General features: G+C 40.2%; 1 protein-coding gene across 3 annotated transcripts in view; it reads right to left on the bottom strand.

Moving 5' to 3' along the window:
• The window catches only part of DPP6 (dipeptidyl peptidase like 6), a 461,031-nt gene that overhangs the window by 75,317 nt on the left and 367,363 nt on the right, over window positions 1-18,351 (bottom strand). For all 3 annotated transcript variants that reach the window (XM_021388076.1, XM_021388074.1, XM_021388075.1), the window contains exon 8: window positions 4,319-4,439. In XM_021388076.1, the coding sequence (XP_021243751.1) occupies window positions 4,319-4,439 (121 nt within the window). The remainder of the gene's footprint in view (window positions 1-4,318; window positions 4,440-18,351) is intronic.

The following is an 18,351-nucleotide window of genomic DNA, read 5'->3' as shown; positions in this document are numbered from 1 at the left end:
TCACTCCTCCTCTTGCTCCCCAGCCAAAAATAAAGCAGAGCAACACTGCTGTGCATTAAACTCAGAGCAGAGTATCAATTTTAAATGTCGGATACGTATAACTCATATTGCATAAGAGTTTTAAATGAGTGACACGTGAGCCTTCCTGATGAGCTCCTCTGGGGTGAGGCTGAGGAAGGGTCCAGAGGAGATGTCACAGCTACCAGGTCAGCACCAGTCTGGAACAGGGTGCTTACTTTGAGGTGATCTTTAGGGACTTGCAGAACAAACCATAACAATCACTCTGAGGACGTGAGGCAAGGGACAAACTCATGCACAGCTCTTCCCTTTGCAAGCAAAGTTCCTAAACCACAAACAAAACATGCCCAGCAGATCAGGTCACAGAATGGCTTATATGGTACTGCTTTCATGTCTGAGGGCACAAGAAGTAAACAAAATCCTTCATTTCACAGCCTGTGGATAGGATCAGCTCATCTGTGGGTAAAAACCCATTCTTCCCCTCCTACCAATGGAAGGAGCACAGAGCCCGCCTGGTGCTCCACTCCCCTGCGACTTCCACGCAGCAGAATGCAACATCAGAGTCGTGTCTGTGAATGCAAACTTGCTGGAAGGAGGTCACACCAGGACTTCAGAGCAGAGCAGCCAGGGGAGGTCCCTGTCCTGCTCAGTAAAGCCTGAAACAGGCTCAGGCAGGATTCAGCACTCCCCAGGATTCAGCCAAAGTGAAAAACACTCTTTGCTCATGCTATCCGTTTAAATACTGAGCTGGTTTCAGCCACAGAACTTTAAGCTCTCTCTTATAGGATCTCAAAATGTTTTAGCATAGGTATCTATCAGGCAAAACTCTGAAAATGTTAAGTCAGTCTACATGCAAACGTTGTCAATGCTTACTCTAGTAATAAAAGCCATGTTTAATCTATGCTTTCATGTTTCAGTAATCTATGTATCAATCTATAGCCTTCCAGCTAAATACAGTAAGTAGATTAAGCTCTGATTGATTCAAAGTGTTTTTCACTATATTATCAAAAGTCTACAGATCAGCATAAATACCATGAAGAATTTTTTTCCCCTTTGGCAGATTTACAAAAGCAGAGCTTAACTTGAATTGAAATGAACTCCTGCATTTTTACAGGGCAAATAAGCCTGTCAAGCCTCCTCTAGTTCTGCTTTGCTTCCAGACTTAGTAAAAGCCTATGATTAATAGCGCAGTGCATCTATTCCATCATGACAACAGCAACAGCGTTATGATGAGAAGTGTTCCCCCCACGCCCACCCTTCACCTCAGCCATCAGGAGTCACCCCAAAGGCAGCACTGCTGGGGCTGCAATCTGCATTGCAGGCAGCTCTACAAAATGTGGGAGGAGGACTGCTGTCGATATGCTTTTAAAGATTACAGTAAAATACCGTAAGTGGCTTCCTCAGACTGAAAATACCAATATTTTTATTTTTGCAATGTATGCAGGCCAAGTGATAAGCAGGTCATGAACCCGCCAGGTGCCCCAGGGAGGCTCAGCTGCCACAGCTGGCAGCGGTGAACTTCAGCAACAAAAAGAGCACTTGCCCAGACAGCAACGTGCCAAACTTGCTGTGATCTTGTTTCAGCGGTTCTTTGCAGACTATCTGCTGGAGGTGGCCGCACAGATGGAACAAGATCCCTACATATGCTCAGCATCCACCCCTGGAACTCACTGAGATGGCAGTGGTGCAAGCAAATGCAGGTTTGAGCGTCCTAGCTCTACTAAGGAGGTGGAGGAGACATCTCCAAACATCAGTGGGAACGGAGGGAGGTGAAAAATAGCCCTGGGGTGGTAAATTTTGATCCTAGCTCAGATTTCAAGAAATTCCAGTCAGCAGGGCTTGGATTTAAAGTTTTCGGTTCATTTTTCACCCCCTTGAAAATGAAGCACCAAAGAAACAATTTGGTCATACAAAGGCGCTGATAAGCACGTAACAGCAGAGCATCCCAGCTGCTGGTGGGGTAATGCTTCAGACTCTCTAACAATAATGTTAGAACTCTCACAGACTCCAGTGAGAGAGGTGACATCCATATCCCCATGGTCCTCCCCCACTCACCACTATGCAATATTCAGATCCTTCTGGGATCCTTCTCCATCCATGCATTCAGAGTGATGACACCTGGATGCTGTGGACCCATCTGATCCTGCATCCCAACAGCTTGCTCACACATCTGCCACAGACCCTCAGTACTGATCCTACATCCAGCTTCACCTCCAAGTGCTGTAGTGCAAGGGAAGATGCTCAGCTCACACAATTCACTTTTGGATTTGAATGAAGTTCTGCACTCTATCACTTGAAAACACATACTTCAGATTTTCCTAGGAGTCGTCCTTTATGTTGCTTGTGAAGTAAGTTTTCATTTCAGCATCAACTCTGTGTACTTGGATGCAAAGTGACATCACCAAAGGGATATTATTACCTGGTTCCTGTTAAAACATACTCCCAGTGAACAGGATCAGAAGTCTTATTGCATGCACACTACATGGAGAGGTTACAGAACTTGGCTTGGTATATCCAGACTGTATTTGGTTCCTTTATCATCCCAGTATATCAATACACAGTTAACGAGTAAGTTCATTATAAAGGACAAACCTGAAAGTCAATGTCAGCCAAGAAATTGCCTGAGCAATCCAGTAATTGAATAAAAACACACGTCAGCATAACACAAGTGTCACCACGGGCTTGGAGTTCACCAGTGTGACAAAATTCTCCTGTCAGCATGCCGCTGTGTGCAAGGCTCCATCAGAAGACCTTATGTACCAAGTGATGTTTTACAGCAAAAGATGGGTACCAACATGCACATTTGACCTACAGAGTCAAATCGGCCTGCCCATAACTTCAAATTCATAAATAGAGAGAAATTAAAGAGAATTAATGTTCTGCAACCTCTTAGCCACTCTTCTGGTTACAAAGGGCTTTCACAAGGGGAACATTCACTTGTAAATATTCTGTAGTACAACATAAACATGAATTTAAATATCAAAAGTAATCTAGATGGGTATCAGAGATCTCTACCAACGTGTTTGATGAGTTTGTACACTGATCGTAGAATCAAAGAATATCCCTGAGTTGAAAGGGTCCCATAAGGATCACCAAGTGCAACCTCGTCTCCACACAGCATCACCCAACCCTATGTCTGAGAGCGGTGTCCTAATGCTCTGTGAGCTCCTACACTTGGGGTCATGCCCACCGCCCTCTGGGGCAGAGTCTTTCCCTCACCCCCAGCTGCCCCACCCCTGACAGCTCCATGCTGTTCCCTCAGGCCCTGTTGCCGCCTCTCCGCTCCCTGTGAGGAGCTCTATGGCCATGAGGCCTCCCCTCAGCCTGCTCCGCTCTACTCCCAACAAATCCAAGGCCCTCAGCTGCTCCTCACACATCCTCCCCTCTGGAGACTTCCCCACCTTTATAGCCACGCTTTGGAAACTCTCTAACAGTTTGAAGTCCTTTTTGCGCTGTGGTGCTCAAAACTGCACTGATATATGGGACCAGTTTCTCTGGGTGTGACAAAGCAAATCCTGCCAGATCCCCAAACCAGGATCCTTCTGGAAAGGAACTGCTGACAGCATTAGCCAGCAACAGAGAGGGGGATGGGTGCTGCGTGCATACATTCTATTAAATATTTTAATTCTGCTTAAGTCTTATCTTAATGGCCTTTATGTTCCCTAGAAGAACAGTGGTGGCTGGGATCGTTTTGTAGACACAATTGCTTTGCAGCAGCTGCTCACAGACACTACAGGGCCATTTGCCAGTCAAGACTGAAGGAAAGCAGGGCTCCAGCTATGACCCTCTGCCTCACTAGGCTCATTTTCAAGGGAAGGAAGCCAATTACTGTGAGGACCTGTCTGCTTTAGGGAAAATTGTTAGCTGTCAAGAGCTGAATAGCTTTAGAACACACCTAGAGCCGTGGCAAACAACCCATCAAGTAAAATTGTTTCCTAGCTTCTTCCCTTAAAATAGAAGCAACTTTTCCTCTGTATTTGTCCTTTCCAGTGATTTGAAAACTGTCACATCTCTGAGTGATTGCAGGTGCCGCTAAATAATGAAGTGGCTCTGTTCATTAACGCTTTGTGATTTATTACTTTTGGAGTAAGGGAAAGAAAAACAGCCTGGAAAACAGAATTCTGACATCACTTCACATTATTTCCAGTCCAGCACTTCAGACAACTGTTAGAATAGCAAGTTTTTAGCAAATATCCACCAGTCCCCAGAAATGCAGCACTGAACATCTAATTTCAGACAGTTCTGCAGATTTAGTGTAAAAAATTCATAACTAACTGCCACCCTAGATGTTGCGTCCTACCTTCATACAGCCAGTCGCTGAGCCCATTGAAAATAACACCTTCTTTTCCCGTGGAGACCACTCGAATGGCTTGTTTCCCCACATGGGCACAGTAATAGATGTTATTCTCAAAGATAAAAATCTGATTTGAAGGGAAAAAGAAAGAGAGAAGAGCATTAAGCAGTGGCTCCATTTTAAGATGTTGCATTTTACTTTTACAATAATTGGCAGTAAAAAAAGTCACATACCACATTCTTATAGCATTTTTGTCAAAAAAAAAAGATTTTTCACAGCTTTCATCCAATGCCATCAACTAATAGAAAGATGCTAATTTACAGAAAATTGAAGTCCTGATCCTCTAATATAGGCTTTGTTTTTCTTGGTCCTGTCTTCATTTCAGAAATTGAAGACTGCAGTGAGAGGACATGAAATGAGGAATGCCACCTCTCTGGATTTTGAAAAAGTGCTTCAGGACATGGAGTTGATGGTGACTAAATCAGTTACTGGAAAATGCTTCTTACATCTTTCCATTAGATTTACTGCAACCAGATCACTTTTGGGAATCAGACTGTTCATTTAGGTGTTTAAGAGATGATGAGTGAGCAAAACTTTAGCCAGTCATTTAAAGAAAAAAATATATTAGTCTATGGCATCATCTGGTTAGATGCTTGAATGTCATCAGTGACACAAAGATCCTCTCCCTCATGCCCTCATAGTGAACCACAGCCTAAACATATTTTGAAAATACTTTTGAAATTCACTCAGGCTGCAGAGATATACTGAACAGATTATCAGTAAATCCATGCAGACTGAAAGACAAAACTGTTAATGGACTTCAGCAGACATTTACAGATGAGTTTATAGAAGGTTGGAGCTATTGGAACAAATGTTAGGCATCTGTAGCACAATACAAGAATGCAGTTTCTCACATTACCCTCATGAAAGGATAGAATTGAGAAAAAGTATTTGCTTTCAGTTTCTGTTTCACATCCTGTTATGGGATGTGTTTCACCTAAAGATGAGCTGGAAAGGTTCCAGAAGAAAGTATGGGTCCTAATATAATTTTGGCAGCTGTTACAGTGAGTTTGCCTAAGGATAATGAGTATGACTGGAACTTGCTTTTCCCCCTTCCAGTCTACAAAGGCTTTTAAACTAAGAAGAGCCAATTAATATGTTTTTGAAAGGAAAAAATACATTATGGAATATACTTTCCTGCCTTGATTTTTTGTAAGCAGAGAAGCTAGACAAGAGACCCCTAGTAGAGAATTCAATGCGTTAGCTTGCATATGGGAAGGATGTCAAAATATAAAAATCAGGAAGACCATTTTGGATAAAATGAGGTTGTTTTTCATAGCTTATAGACATAGAAAAAACAGGAGAAACTAAGGAATATCATTAGCAGTGTGGGGTGGTAGTGGGGACAAGGACGATGCTGGGACATGACAGCCTCAGTGATGTACACCATCCTGCTCTGCAGCTCCTCTTGCCACAGCCAAGACTCTACACTCCCTGTTGTACATCTTTAGTTTGTGCAAGAGACACCCTGGATTGTCTACAACCCCTTGGTGGCATTTGTTGGTACACGGGAAGACTGGTCAGACTGGGACTTGAGAACCTGTTCTCAGCAATGCACACTGCCCCTAAAGCATGCCATCCCCAAACTGCAAGACAATTACAGATCTTTACATCCAAGAGCTACATGCATGATGGGTGTTTGGGCAATCTCTTTTGCAACAGGTGCACAGACAGGTGGACTTATTCAAGTGATGCAGCCCATTTCTTGCCCAGCTTCTCCCAGCAAATGAAGGTCTTGCAATATTTTGTACTGTCTTAAATTTTAAATGAGTCTACAGGAAAAATAAATAAGGCAGAATGACAACCTGCTCCTACCCCGTGCTTTGTAAAGCACTGCAATGTTTTCTGTCTTGACTGTTTTGTCTTTCAAAGCTTCATTGCGCTAGTAGGGCTGCATAGGGTAATCTGGTAGCTGCAATGGAAAATAATATAGTGCTCTGACTTCAAACTGTCTCCTCTGTAATTCAGAGCCAAACTGCAGCACCTCATTGAGAATTTAAAATTATCCTCCTAACTACAGTGCCTTGTACCCTAAAAACGTCAAGCATAATCAAGATAAAAAATAACTGAAGCAGCAGAAGGAAGATTTCCATGTAATGTATCTTATAAATTAAGAAAAAGCTTTTGAAATTCCGTTATTCATCAAAAAGAGACGTCTTTGGATTACTTCACCTTCTGGTCTAGAGAGAGGTTAGATTTTTTTGAAATACTTTCATAATATTTTCTACTGTTTACATTTTGTGACATTGAAGTAGTGCTTTCTATCAAACAATCAATCTTTTGAGCTAATTAGAGAGTGATATATCTGCGTAAGAAAAGAATTTAAAAATCTATGGACATCACTTTCACATTATTATATGCTTGCTCTACGTAGCAATCTTAAATGATATGACAACAGAAGGGGTCAAGCTCAGCATTATGCATCTCTCTGTACAGAAGATGAGTATACATAAATTTCTAGTGCTTTCTCTTTTGGCATGTGTGTTTGAGAAAGATTTTAGCCCCAAGATCCTTGCAATATCTATGCCTTTTCTGATGGACAGCACACAACATCCAGCACGGAGTGCAACCAATGGCATGGGAAATAAAGCTGGGCTATGTCCGGGGGATATCCCCACCTTGAGCACCTTTGCTCATTTTGGTTATTACACTTTCAATGCCTCTGAAAAATAAGATGTTTTGGGAGAAGTAAAAAGAACAGAAACATCCATATATCAATTGAAGATACCAAAATTGTTTACCCTCTAAAATAAACGAAGTCACAAGTTATCTTGTCTAACAACATGAGACAGAAAAAAAGGGAAAAATATATTTTTAGCCTTTAGTTTTTCTTTTCCAAATATCACAGAAACCAACAAAACCTAAAAGCAAGCTGTTTAAAAATGGATAAAAAGATTGTCTCCTATTGAAGGAAAAAGAAGGTCCAAAGAAGGGCAACAAGGCTTGTGAAGGGCTTGGAGAATATGCCCTGTGAGGAGAGACTAAAGGAACTGGGGCTGTTTAGTCTGGGGAAGAGGAGGCTGAGGGGAGACCTTATTGCTCTCTTCAAATACCTGAAAGATGATTGCAGTGAGAGTGGGGTTGGTCTCTTCTCACCAACGAGACAAGGGGAAATGGCCTCAAGCTGTGCCAGGGGAGGTTTAGGTTGGATATCAGAAAAAACTTACTTACTGAAAGGGTTGTTAAGCACTGGAACAGGCTCCCCAGGGAGGTGGTTGTGTCACCATCCCTGAACACATTTAAAAACCGTTCGGATGTGGTGCTCAGGGACATGATTTAGTAGTGGGTTGTTAGAGTTAGGGTAGTATGGTTAAGTTGCGGTTGGACTTAATTATCTTGAAGGTCTTCTCCAACCTGAGCAATTCTATGATTCTGTGAAATCAGAATTAGTGTGGAACTCTGGGGTTTAATGGAAGACTTCCATCCCTTACATCTTGATGTTATAATAGGGTTCAAAAGATGAAATATTTCTTAACAAAGATAACCAGAATATCCTGGGGGACTAAGATAAATACCTTTTTAAAAAAAAACTTACTTGCTCACTCCTAGGATAATAAAATCTATGGGGATTTTGCTGTTGCCTTTATGGGGCTCAGGATATCACCTGAAATTTTCAGCATAAGACACTATCCCTCAGCCATCAACACATCACTAGCTCCTGCGGGCCATGAAGAAATCCCTGCCTGTTCACAATTTGTATTAGAACTGATTACTGTAAGCCATTTGACATCCTTATGTGACAAAACTAATACTGAAGAAAAAAACAGTATGCTGGTTGGACCACATGCCTAAGACAGGAGGAGAACTTTTAGTCAAAGACTAGGTATTTATCCAGTAAAATAAATGTATGCTAAATGGATACAAAATAAACTCAATCTTCTTAAAACATACAAGATCCATCACAACACTGACTGAGGATGATCCGCTTCAAACTCTATTTGTAACTATTTAAAGGCCAACTATTCTGAGCTGAGAGATACTATCCCTCCTTTTACAGTTATTTCACTACCCCTTCCTTCCAGAGAAAGAGGTGAGAGAACTTTCTATTTCCTCAAAGATCATGAGAAAATAAACTAACACATATTAATCTGCATTCTTCATGCTTTGATTTATTCTCCTACTTTCAGGAAGAATTCTGAGTTCATTTCTCTTTGCCCTATGGTTTCTAACACACATAACTCGCCAACTATGAGTGACATCTTTACAATTTAGCATCTCCAAATATGAAGTTAACGTCTGAATGCTTGTTACTTTAATCACACACTGTAGAAGTGTGAATACTTCCTACGTGTCAGAGGGCAGCCTTCCCACTGCCAGGTCAGTCCGCATGAGAATCACAGAATTGTAGCAGTTGGAAGGGACCTCTAGTGATCATTGAGTCCAACCTCCCTGCAAAACAGGCCCCCTACAACAGGCTACACAGGTAGGCATCCAGGCAGGTAGTAAGAGAGTAGTTAACATGAGAAGTTTGTCTATTTAACATTGAGAGTTTGGTCAATAAGACCCAGCCTTCAAGTACAGACAGGCACAAGGGCTCAAACGTGTATTAAATTTCAGATCAGCCCAAATATCACTGCAGTCTGAAAAAGCAACAGTCACAAGATAGAAGTCTTAATTAATAGTGGAACACAGCTTTAAATCAACATGCTACTTCCTCTTCATCTAACATAATGTATTCCATTTTCTTCCACTTTCAAAGTTAAAGCCTTATTTCATTTTTATTGTGATTTCTGCAGCTGTTGGTTTTCTCCCTTTACAGAAGTCTTCAAATAAGCTGGCAAACTAGTTTACCTGAGGGAGTATTCTGGCAGAATAAATAGAATAGCAGATTCATTTTAGAATTCTGTCTCTCAGAAACATTTAATTTTGCAGAATCAGTAAAGTTATCTGCGTAAAGGTAATTATCCATGGACTCCACTGCTCCAGATGCTGAACAAATGCACAGAAAATATCATCCCTACCCCAATAGCATATTTTTGTAGACTGGTAGGCCCTACCATCTCCATTCAACATGTGGGGGAAGAAAAAAAAAAAAAAAGAGAAGCAGGGACACTGAAGACAAGACTCAATTGACTCACAAGTACCCAGAGCCATTTTAAGCCCCTCAGAGTGTCTAAACCATCTTGCAGTATTATATAGAACACATGGAAACCTGTACTCTCCTGGAGGCCACATGTATTTAATATTATTCATCCAAAGCGCTTAGGAACCTATGTATATGAAGACAAATGCAGTTTTCAATGTCACAGAAGTGCACCGGCAAAACCATGAGTCAAACTTGAGCAGCTTGAGCTCTATTCCAATGCATTAACCATAACCTCATCCTTACTATAATTATCATTTTACATCAGGTAGACTATTATAAGCTTGTGAAGACTGGTAGACAAAAGATCTCAAGTGCTCCTTGTCCTGTTATGAACTGCATGTCATACTGATCAAATTACTTGCAGAGTCACGGTCAGCTTCAACATGATACTGAACTCATATTCCCCCCTTCACAGGCAGAACCACAGCTACTATAAAATTCCTCTTGCTGAAATAACAAAGAAAAATGGTTCTTGTATCTATCTTGCTCTGTGTATTTGCTAATGCATGTAGGTTGGCATCAATCCTGCCTCACCTTGGGTGTGACCTTCTGTCATCTTCTGGAAGTACATGGTTCCAAAGGCATGAGTCAGACTGTCCTAGATACCAATGAAGAATTGCTTAACTCTCTATGGACTTTCCATTTTCCCCCACAGCTTCTGTGTCTTCCTGGGTGCTTCCAAGTCCAAATAAGTCAATCAATGCAGTCCATGCAATTTAGGTATCTACTGCTTCCACCTAATATAGACAGCCCAAATAAAGTGTCAGGTATCTTCATCTACTCAAGATACGATCTATTAGCTCTCCATTACTCACAGTCCTCACCATGCCCAAGTCACAGCATTTCTCCTTCACATGGTTTCTTCTACCTAAATGCCAGTCACATCATTTCTTAAGCAGCAGGCACTGATTTCTCTAAACAAGCCCAATAAGAATCTATGTGGGTAAATGAAGGTGATCACTTGAGGTAGATCCAGATTTCTGTGTGGTTAGTCAGTCTTTCAATAGAATTGGACCACAACATTTCCCAGGATACAAATGGGGATTCAACAGCCTGAAACCAATCTAGGTGCAATTTAAGGTTCCTACCTGCTTCACCTCAACTATTTCTTCAGTCAAGCATTCATGTGAACAGTCCTACAGCACAATCAAGGACATTTTGAACTTCTCAGTGTAAGATACTTGTTTATTTTTAAGAATTTCATGGTGTTACACATCATTTAGGTCTGAAATCCTCAGAAAACAAGACAGCTTTAGCATCTTGATGTGTCTAGGAAGTATTACCTCTGTTTATATACTAAATAACTGGTTGAGGGTAGTAACAAAGCCACAGCATACAAGCAAGGATTGGAAATGGCAGGTCATGGACACAAGAAGTTTGGAGCATTATCAAGCTCTTCCTGGAAATGTGCGCCCAGGGAGATCTCTCCCTCCACCTCAGTTTCTATGCTCCCTTTAATTCCATTCAGATATTTTGAAGACGGCCCCCTCAAACCAGTTTTGTTTTGCTACTGCCATGCAACATCTGGAAGCTGAGGAGTGTGAAAATGAACAACTGTCAAGAGAAAGATTCCCCTGCTGTTTTGCCCAAGCTAAAACTTGTCCTTACTACACATTATTAGCATGCCTATCTGCATCCATGCAGCATCTTGAAGCAGATACTATAATTGTGTTCTCACTTTGGGATATCACGGAAATCTGACAAGCATTGCACTGAGAAGGTCTTGGCATTTTGCAATCATAGTTCTTACATCAACTGAAGCAGAAAAACGCATGATCAATGCAAAATCAGTTCCTGAAGCTTGTTGCTGATTGATTATGCATTATTCAATGAATAATGATTATCTGAATATGAAAAAGTGCATTAATGGAAGCTAGTCAAACATCAAAGTTTACATTTATCACAAGTATTGTTCTTAATGCATATGTTATGATTACAGCAACTCATCAGTTCTTCAAAAAGAGTAATAAAAGCATGAACTGTCCCTCGCTAGTCAGCTGATATAATAAGAGAGAGTATTTTAATTAGAGTTCTATGGCAGCTATTAAAAAAAAGATCTTGATAGCAGGTGGGATAATAGGAGTGAGTCAAATGTCTTCAAAACATCTTCTTTCTCCAGCATCAGAGTTCAATTTTGTAGGTTAGGAAAGAGACATATAGCAAATACAATAGACAACTGAAAGAAAATTTTTAAGTTGACTTCTTCATCACAAAACCAAAACATCATTGTTAAAGATTGATGAGGAGCAACTGAAACTATTCCATTTAATCAACATATCGCAGAGAAAGAAATTTTGATAAATTACTGACAAGGCTACAGGCTCAATTTTTCATTTAGGGGTTTAGCTTTGCTGTAAATCGAAGAAAGAAGATAACTTACTCCCAGGGCAAGGATTTAGAGGATATACTTTCTGAAGGTATGCAGCACATCAATAAAGTTTACTTTGGACAAGGGTAAAATTTACTTCACTTTTTTCCTAGAAAAGGCCAAAGGTGGCACTTGTAGACTGAAGCGAGGACTACCCCACCATTAATAAGATTCTGCAGGAAGGCTTTCAAGATAGAGAAGCTGAAAACAGCCTAGAGGACCACTATGACCAGAGAATGCAGTAGTACAGATTGATGCACATAACAGTGCTGCTTCATAGGCATTTCAAAAACTGTATTTTTGACTCAGGGATCAAAGGCTCCGTATCTGATATAAGTAGCCTAAGAGAGTGACTGTAAGGAAATTCACGTAAAGAGAGAAAATGCAACCAGTTCTGCAAAGGAAGACCACGAGAATTACAGGAAAAGGCAAAAGAAAAGCTGCACACAGTTGATTTGATTATACAGTTAGCAAAGTGACTAGGTCCCAGCGGCAACCAGGAGATGTACCAGTTTGCACAAGTGTTAAAAGCTCTGCTTCATGATATTCTAGAGCTATTCTGCAATCACTGGAGGATCCTGGGAATGGCACTGAGTGAAATCTGTAGACCTTTTCTGTGGGAGATATTAAGGTATCCTTTGGAAAGAAGAAGAGTCTGTAAGAACCACAGGATCATATAGTCTTTAAAACTACCCCAAACTGGAATGCTAGATGAAGTCCCATTCAATAAACTACAGGAGCAATGACTGAATTCTATGATCTAGAGACACATTCTGTTTTTGTTTTTGTTTTTTTTTTTTTAAACTGGGCACAGAAGAGATTTTTGTCTCAATTCTTCCAGCTTAAGTCCTTAACTACATTAATATTCTTCTCAGGTTTCTACAAGCCTCTTTACATTTTTGACATTGCACCATTACAAACACAGTTTATTTGCATTTACACTCTGTGAGCAGGCTAGTCCATAACATGTACAGATCCTAATTACACCTAGAATCTGCTAGAGTCTGGCCAAATAAGCAATTATTATGGGTTGGAAGACGTTAAAATAGATGTTTTAAGGAAAATATGCTGTCCTATTTTTTGTTCTTCAGGGAAGAAAGAGCATTTATTTCACACCGACAAAGAGAACCACGTCCGCTTGGAATTCTTTGCCCTGGATTCTAATGGAGTTATTTTAATTTATAGCTGCCTTGTTGTATTAAAGTACATATCAGTAAATGTACCATTTAGTATGGAACTTTTTTTTATGCTTTTAAGTTCTGCTTGATGGATTATCTTGTATTCTGTAACCTAATATCACTGATGGTTATGTAGGGCTTCACTATAAATTAGATTATTTAATATGAGATGATACAGTGTTTCATTTTAACTATTTTACCGTGTTATAGAATGAATATCTGGCTAAGGAGGGCACATGGATTACTCGCCAGCATAAAGAAACAGGCAGCTGGGTTCCTCCAGGTACCCAATGTCCTTACACAGCATAATATGCCTCTTTCATATAATGTTTAGTATGGCATAAAAACCATCTGCATTTATTCCAGGAGCTGAGCAGCACATACTAGAAGGCCTAACAGAATTGTTCTAGAAGCTTTTTCATGCATCAGACAAGTGTCTGGGGAAGGTGAGATCACCAACACAAACAAAGGTGAGCTGCTCCACAGTGCAAGCAGTCTAGGCAGCGCAAACTTAAGAGACCGCTTGCTCTGTCCTAAAGCATACTTTTACTTATGACTGCTTCTTTACAAAGTAAAAAGAGATTTATAATTTCGATGGATTGCATCTACAAATCACAGCTAACAGGATGCCAGAAACACACGCAGACTCAAGCAAAGTAAAGCAACATCAACATTTTAGATCTCAAGGAGGGAACTGTTTTCAGTGGAACTGAACCTGTGCTAGTGTTTTACTATCAGGAATTTTGTGCTTTTGTGCAATTGCAGAAGCACAAAACGAGCTGCAGTAACATAATAAACTCAATACTTGTCCAATAGTGCAACAAGATAGTGAATTGCTCTGTGATTAAAAAAGAAAACACTCTAAGCATAGCAGATCCATCAACACATCCATTTCTGTTAGGTACATACTCATGCATGTGTGTCCACAATAATTAATGTTTTAATCTTGTAAGTCCATCGGGAGGGAGGAATATATTGCCATCTTCATACTGTTACTAAAACAGAAAACAAAGTAATGGCTATGAAGTCATGGAATAAGTCTATGTCAGTGGTGGCCTCCAGGGGAAATGCCCTCAGTAGTAGGTCATTGTATGGCTTTCACATTTACATGTAAGAGAAGCAGATTTTTCTCTGATTTATTGGTAGAACTTCTATGGCAAATCAATTTATTTAATTTTTTCTTTGAGATCCTTCATGTCCACCAAGTGGCCAACATGTTATTTATAGTACCCATAACTTCTGCCAGTAATGACTATTGAAACATTTTCTCTTGTCTTAAATGTCATATTCTTTTGTCATTGGTGAAAATGCAGCACCAAGAACGTTGAAATGGAAAGGGACAGAACCATAGCTCAGCAGAGCTCACAAACTAGCACAACACCTTTTCAGTGGTGTCCACTGATTAAAAAGGAGAAGAGGGGAACGGTAATCTTTAACTACAGCAAACTGTCCCCATATTCAGAGTGTGTGTGCGGGCGCATGTGTGTCTCCATAAAATATATCTCACTGCAGATTTCCTAAAGATTTTGGCACTGGGAAAGGGGATGAAGCAAAGGTTATTCTGTAACTCTTGCTTTTCCCAGAACATGGGAGCCATGCAAAAAGCTGTCCTTTAACTGTGAATTGGGCATACACAGGGATTAAAAAGGAACAAACGTGTTCTTCCTTGCAACAAAGATAACCAAGCCAGAATAATTACGTACAGCAGATCACAGTTAAATATTGATTCAGATGCCATTGTAAAAATAAGAACTGAGAGAAGTGGCGCAGCTTAAAAACAACGATGTAAAAAAATCTGTGAAATAATAGTGGAAACAAATAGACCTGCAGCAATTATACACTCAGCAGTTCACAGGCCCTACTGGATTCAAACAATAACAAATGACTCAGTACCTCCTGTGGAAATCTTCCTCACTTGCTATCTGTGTAGACATTCTGCCTGGAACTAAGCTGGCATGATAGACAAGAATTCCTGCAAGGAACAACCTGTTAATTAAAGGAGTCACACCATTTTAGTTTCAGGTGTCATCACTTAACCAGCATTTTGCATCGAGATATCCTAGTTAGGAAGACATTGTGGTAGGTGTTGAACTTATTTGATAACAAAAAGCAAAGTTGGTTGTGACCCTGTATGGCAGGACCAATCATTCAAATGTTCTACATACAAATGAACTCCAATATTTCTCTAAATTGCATTGCTCTTTTTTTTTTTTTTGACAGCAATACCTATAACAACAAGCTGTTTACCAGCATTAGTAATTCATTGTTTGAGGGCAGCTGCAAAGCCCTAACATGGCAGAGGCTGAAAGACTTGTTCCTCATTTTCCTTGACATTTGCATTTCACTGAAATGGAGATTTCTTAATGCACCTGCTGTGATACATAACTTTTACTACTTTAGAACAAATTATACACTTGATTGCTGTATAATCTGCAAGAATAAAAGGCGCTCCTGCTTCAAAGGTGTTGACATTGGAAAAGGTTTCTTGGCTCTGAATGCCAGAGGAACCCATTTTGACCATTCTCTGGGTTTGCAATAAAGGCAAGGGCAGGCAAAAAAAAAATCCAGCAATTAAATGCAATTATGATCTTCTTCTTGCATGTCTTACATAGTATAAAAAGATAGTGGAAACAGTGTAAGACAGAACAGCCAGGATAACCTCAAATACGTTTTTCTTTGCTGAAGAATAAATACTAGGATACAAGAGAGATTTTCTGAGTTCTAACTGCTGCCTCTAAAGCCACGCAGAACTGCTTTCTCCGCCCCCCCCCCCCCCCCCCCATCTGATGTGTCACTGTTATCTTAGTATCCGTCAGACTGTTGCAGGGAATTACACAAGGGAAAATAGCAGCACAGCAGAAAGTCTTCTGCCTCTGACAACTGGAGTTTAACAACTTTAACAACTCCAGTGAGCTGCACTTCAGTGTTGGCAATGCAGGTAAATACTCACTGTGCATTATTAGAGTAGTCCTACTGCTTGCACCTGCTTTATGACAACAGTGTCCACGTACACCCCAAGCTTGTCCTTGAGGCAAACATTCTGAACCTAGATGTGCTCATTTTGGAGTAACTTAGACAAAAGCATCCTGAAAACCTCAGGGCTTTGGGATTCTTTGCACACTTCAGCTGAAAACATGAACTAGAGGGTCTTGCTTCTGAAGCATTCCCAGCCTTCAGGCAAACCAGCAAAGGAAATCTCTGCACTCTGTGCTTTTCTCTTTTTTTTTTTTTTTGATAAATATAGAAGCCCAAGACTGTCTTTTTCACACGTTCTATGAGAACTGAGTTCAGGCTGATAGCAACTCTAAGTTGCACGGACAATACTAAGGGAAATATTGTACGGAAACCTCATGCGATCCCTCTGCACGTAGGCAGAAACTCATTCTAAAAATGCAAAGCTATAAAGCATGAAAGCATTAAAACAATCCAGTCAGCTCAATTAACGAAAGATGCTTTTTGTGATGGAACTGAAACTCCAAAAGGAGAAAAGTGTATTTCAGTTGGGTCACAAGCGTCAAGATAAGAAAAAGAAATCCAAGATAACCATACATGGAACAGGGCAAAGGTGGAGCACAACACATTTTGTGCAGTCCTGTCATGACATCAAGATCCTTATATTGCTGCAAAGTATCATTCTTTGATGCTGCTTGAGAGAAATACAGCACATTCACTGAAAATCACCCAGGAACACGCTGAAGGTCACAGGGCTGATGCCACTGCATACTGAGGACTGGGCTGCTGAGCATATCTTGGTAACAGTGAATTTTTTCAGTACCTTGAACAGCCAATTACATGCACAGAAAGTGAATATATTGCACTGCTATTCAAATTTAACAGTGCTTTTCACTCTGCAAAGGCACATGAAGTTTCATGTGGTAGGACAAAAGCAAAGAAGTATCCCATTAATAACAGCCATACTTAGAGAATGTTTGAACTGAAGTTGAGGGCTCCTCTTCCATACTGAGAAGCTCAATGCAGGTAAGGGCATGATCCTTCCATCAGCTTTGTCAGGCTTTTATTTTGTTAAGAATTGGGCTGAAATCTGAGAAAGGCAGAAGCATTTTTTCGAGGTGCCAGAAGTGCAGGCTTTCCTGACATCAATTTTCTCAGTTCCAATATCTGCCGCTATTTATGTAGATCTGTCAGCATGTGTGGCATTCTGCAGGCTATTGAGAAGTCAAGAACCATGCTCTGATGAGTTTATAATCCAAAAATTGGCATATAATTTAATGAGTAGGGACAAAAGAAGATAAACAGAAAATTGCTCCTGGGAAAGTTCCTCTGTTTATTCTAAACCAAAAAGAATGCAAATTATTCAGATTCTTCTGTTGCAGATCTGTTTTTTTTTTTATCATTAGGCAAGCAAGCAGGAGGTCAGATACGGTGACCAAAAGTTCTCCTTAGAAGGATGAAACAGAAGATACAATGGAAATAGAAAGCTGCAGGGCTATAAACTCTCCCACCTTCCTCTCCTTTGCATTGGCAAAGCAAGAATCAGGAGATGGCCATGGGAAATCATTCTGTTTCCTGAAAAGTGGGCGTATCTTCAAGGTGATGTAAACCCATTCAACTCTTGCTCCCACCTTTCCTGGGACTTGATGTGCTTGGTTCTGACTAAGGGGAGCCAACATGTTATTTCTATCTCTCTTGCCTTCTCTTTCAACACAACCCAGCAAATATTTACACCAAACTTGAAAGGAATGCAGTTTTTCTCTGCATTTGCACTCTGTGTTGTCCCCACAGAAGGAGAAACAAACTTCACTGGAAATTATATTCTGAGTAACTCAATTAGTCAATACAGAAGACTGAGTATTCATATTCTCTTTATCTCATTTATAATACTTGTAGATTTTTTTTTTTTAAAGAAAGTCTTCTTTTACTTTGGCAATTCTCAACTGATAATTAGCTGTGAGTAGATTACATTGGCGCACATGAAAGCCTGCTTATTTTATAAGCTCCAGTCATACTTGTATTTCACTGGTGAGGAAGAGATCAAAAGGCACGTGCGTTAATGTGGTAACACTTGAAACTACTAATTAGGGTCTCTTCTCCTGTCCTGATTATCAATGCAGGAATAGTGAATGCTGCTGAATTACAAGCCAATAGATTTAAGTATTTAGAAGCCAAAAAACAGGAACATCGAGAAGAAATCTGCTGTTGCACAATATTTCCAAGACTCATATAGAGTTCAAGAGTCATATGAATCTTTGAAATGACTTTTAAAAAAAATTGCCACGCAGCCCACTGAAGGGATATTTACCAAACTGTATGTATGAGGGAATTAAGATATTACTGTATTCTTAATGAAAAGTGGTGGAAAGTAATATCAGTTATTTCAGTATAAGAT

Source organism: Numida meleagris, chromosome 2 (assembly GCF_002078875.1).
Source record: "Numida meleagris isolate 19003 breed g44 Domestic line chromosome 2, NumMel1.0, whole genome shotgun sequence".
Lineage (NCBI taxonomy): Eukaryota > Metazoa > Chordata > Aves > Galliformes > Numididae > Numida > Numida meleagris.
Note: the sequence above shows the minus strand (reverse complement) of the source record. Positions and strands in the feature narration are given on the sequence as shown.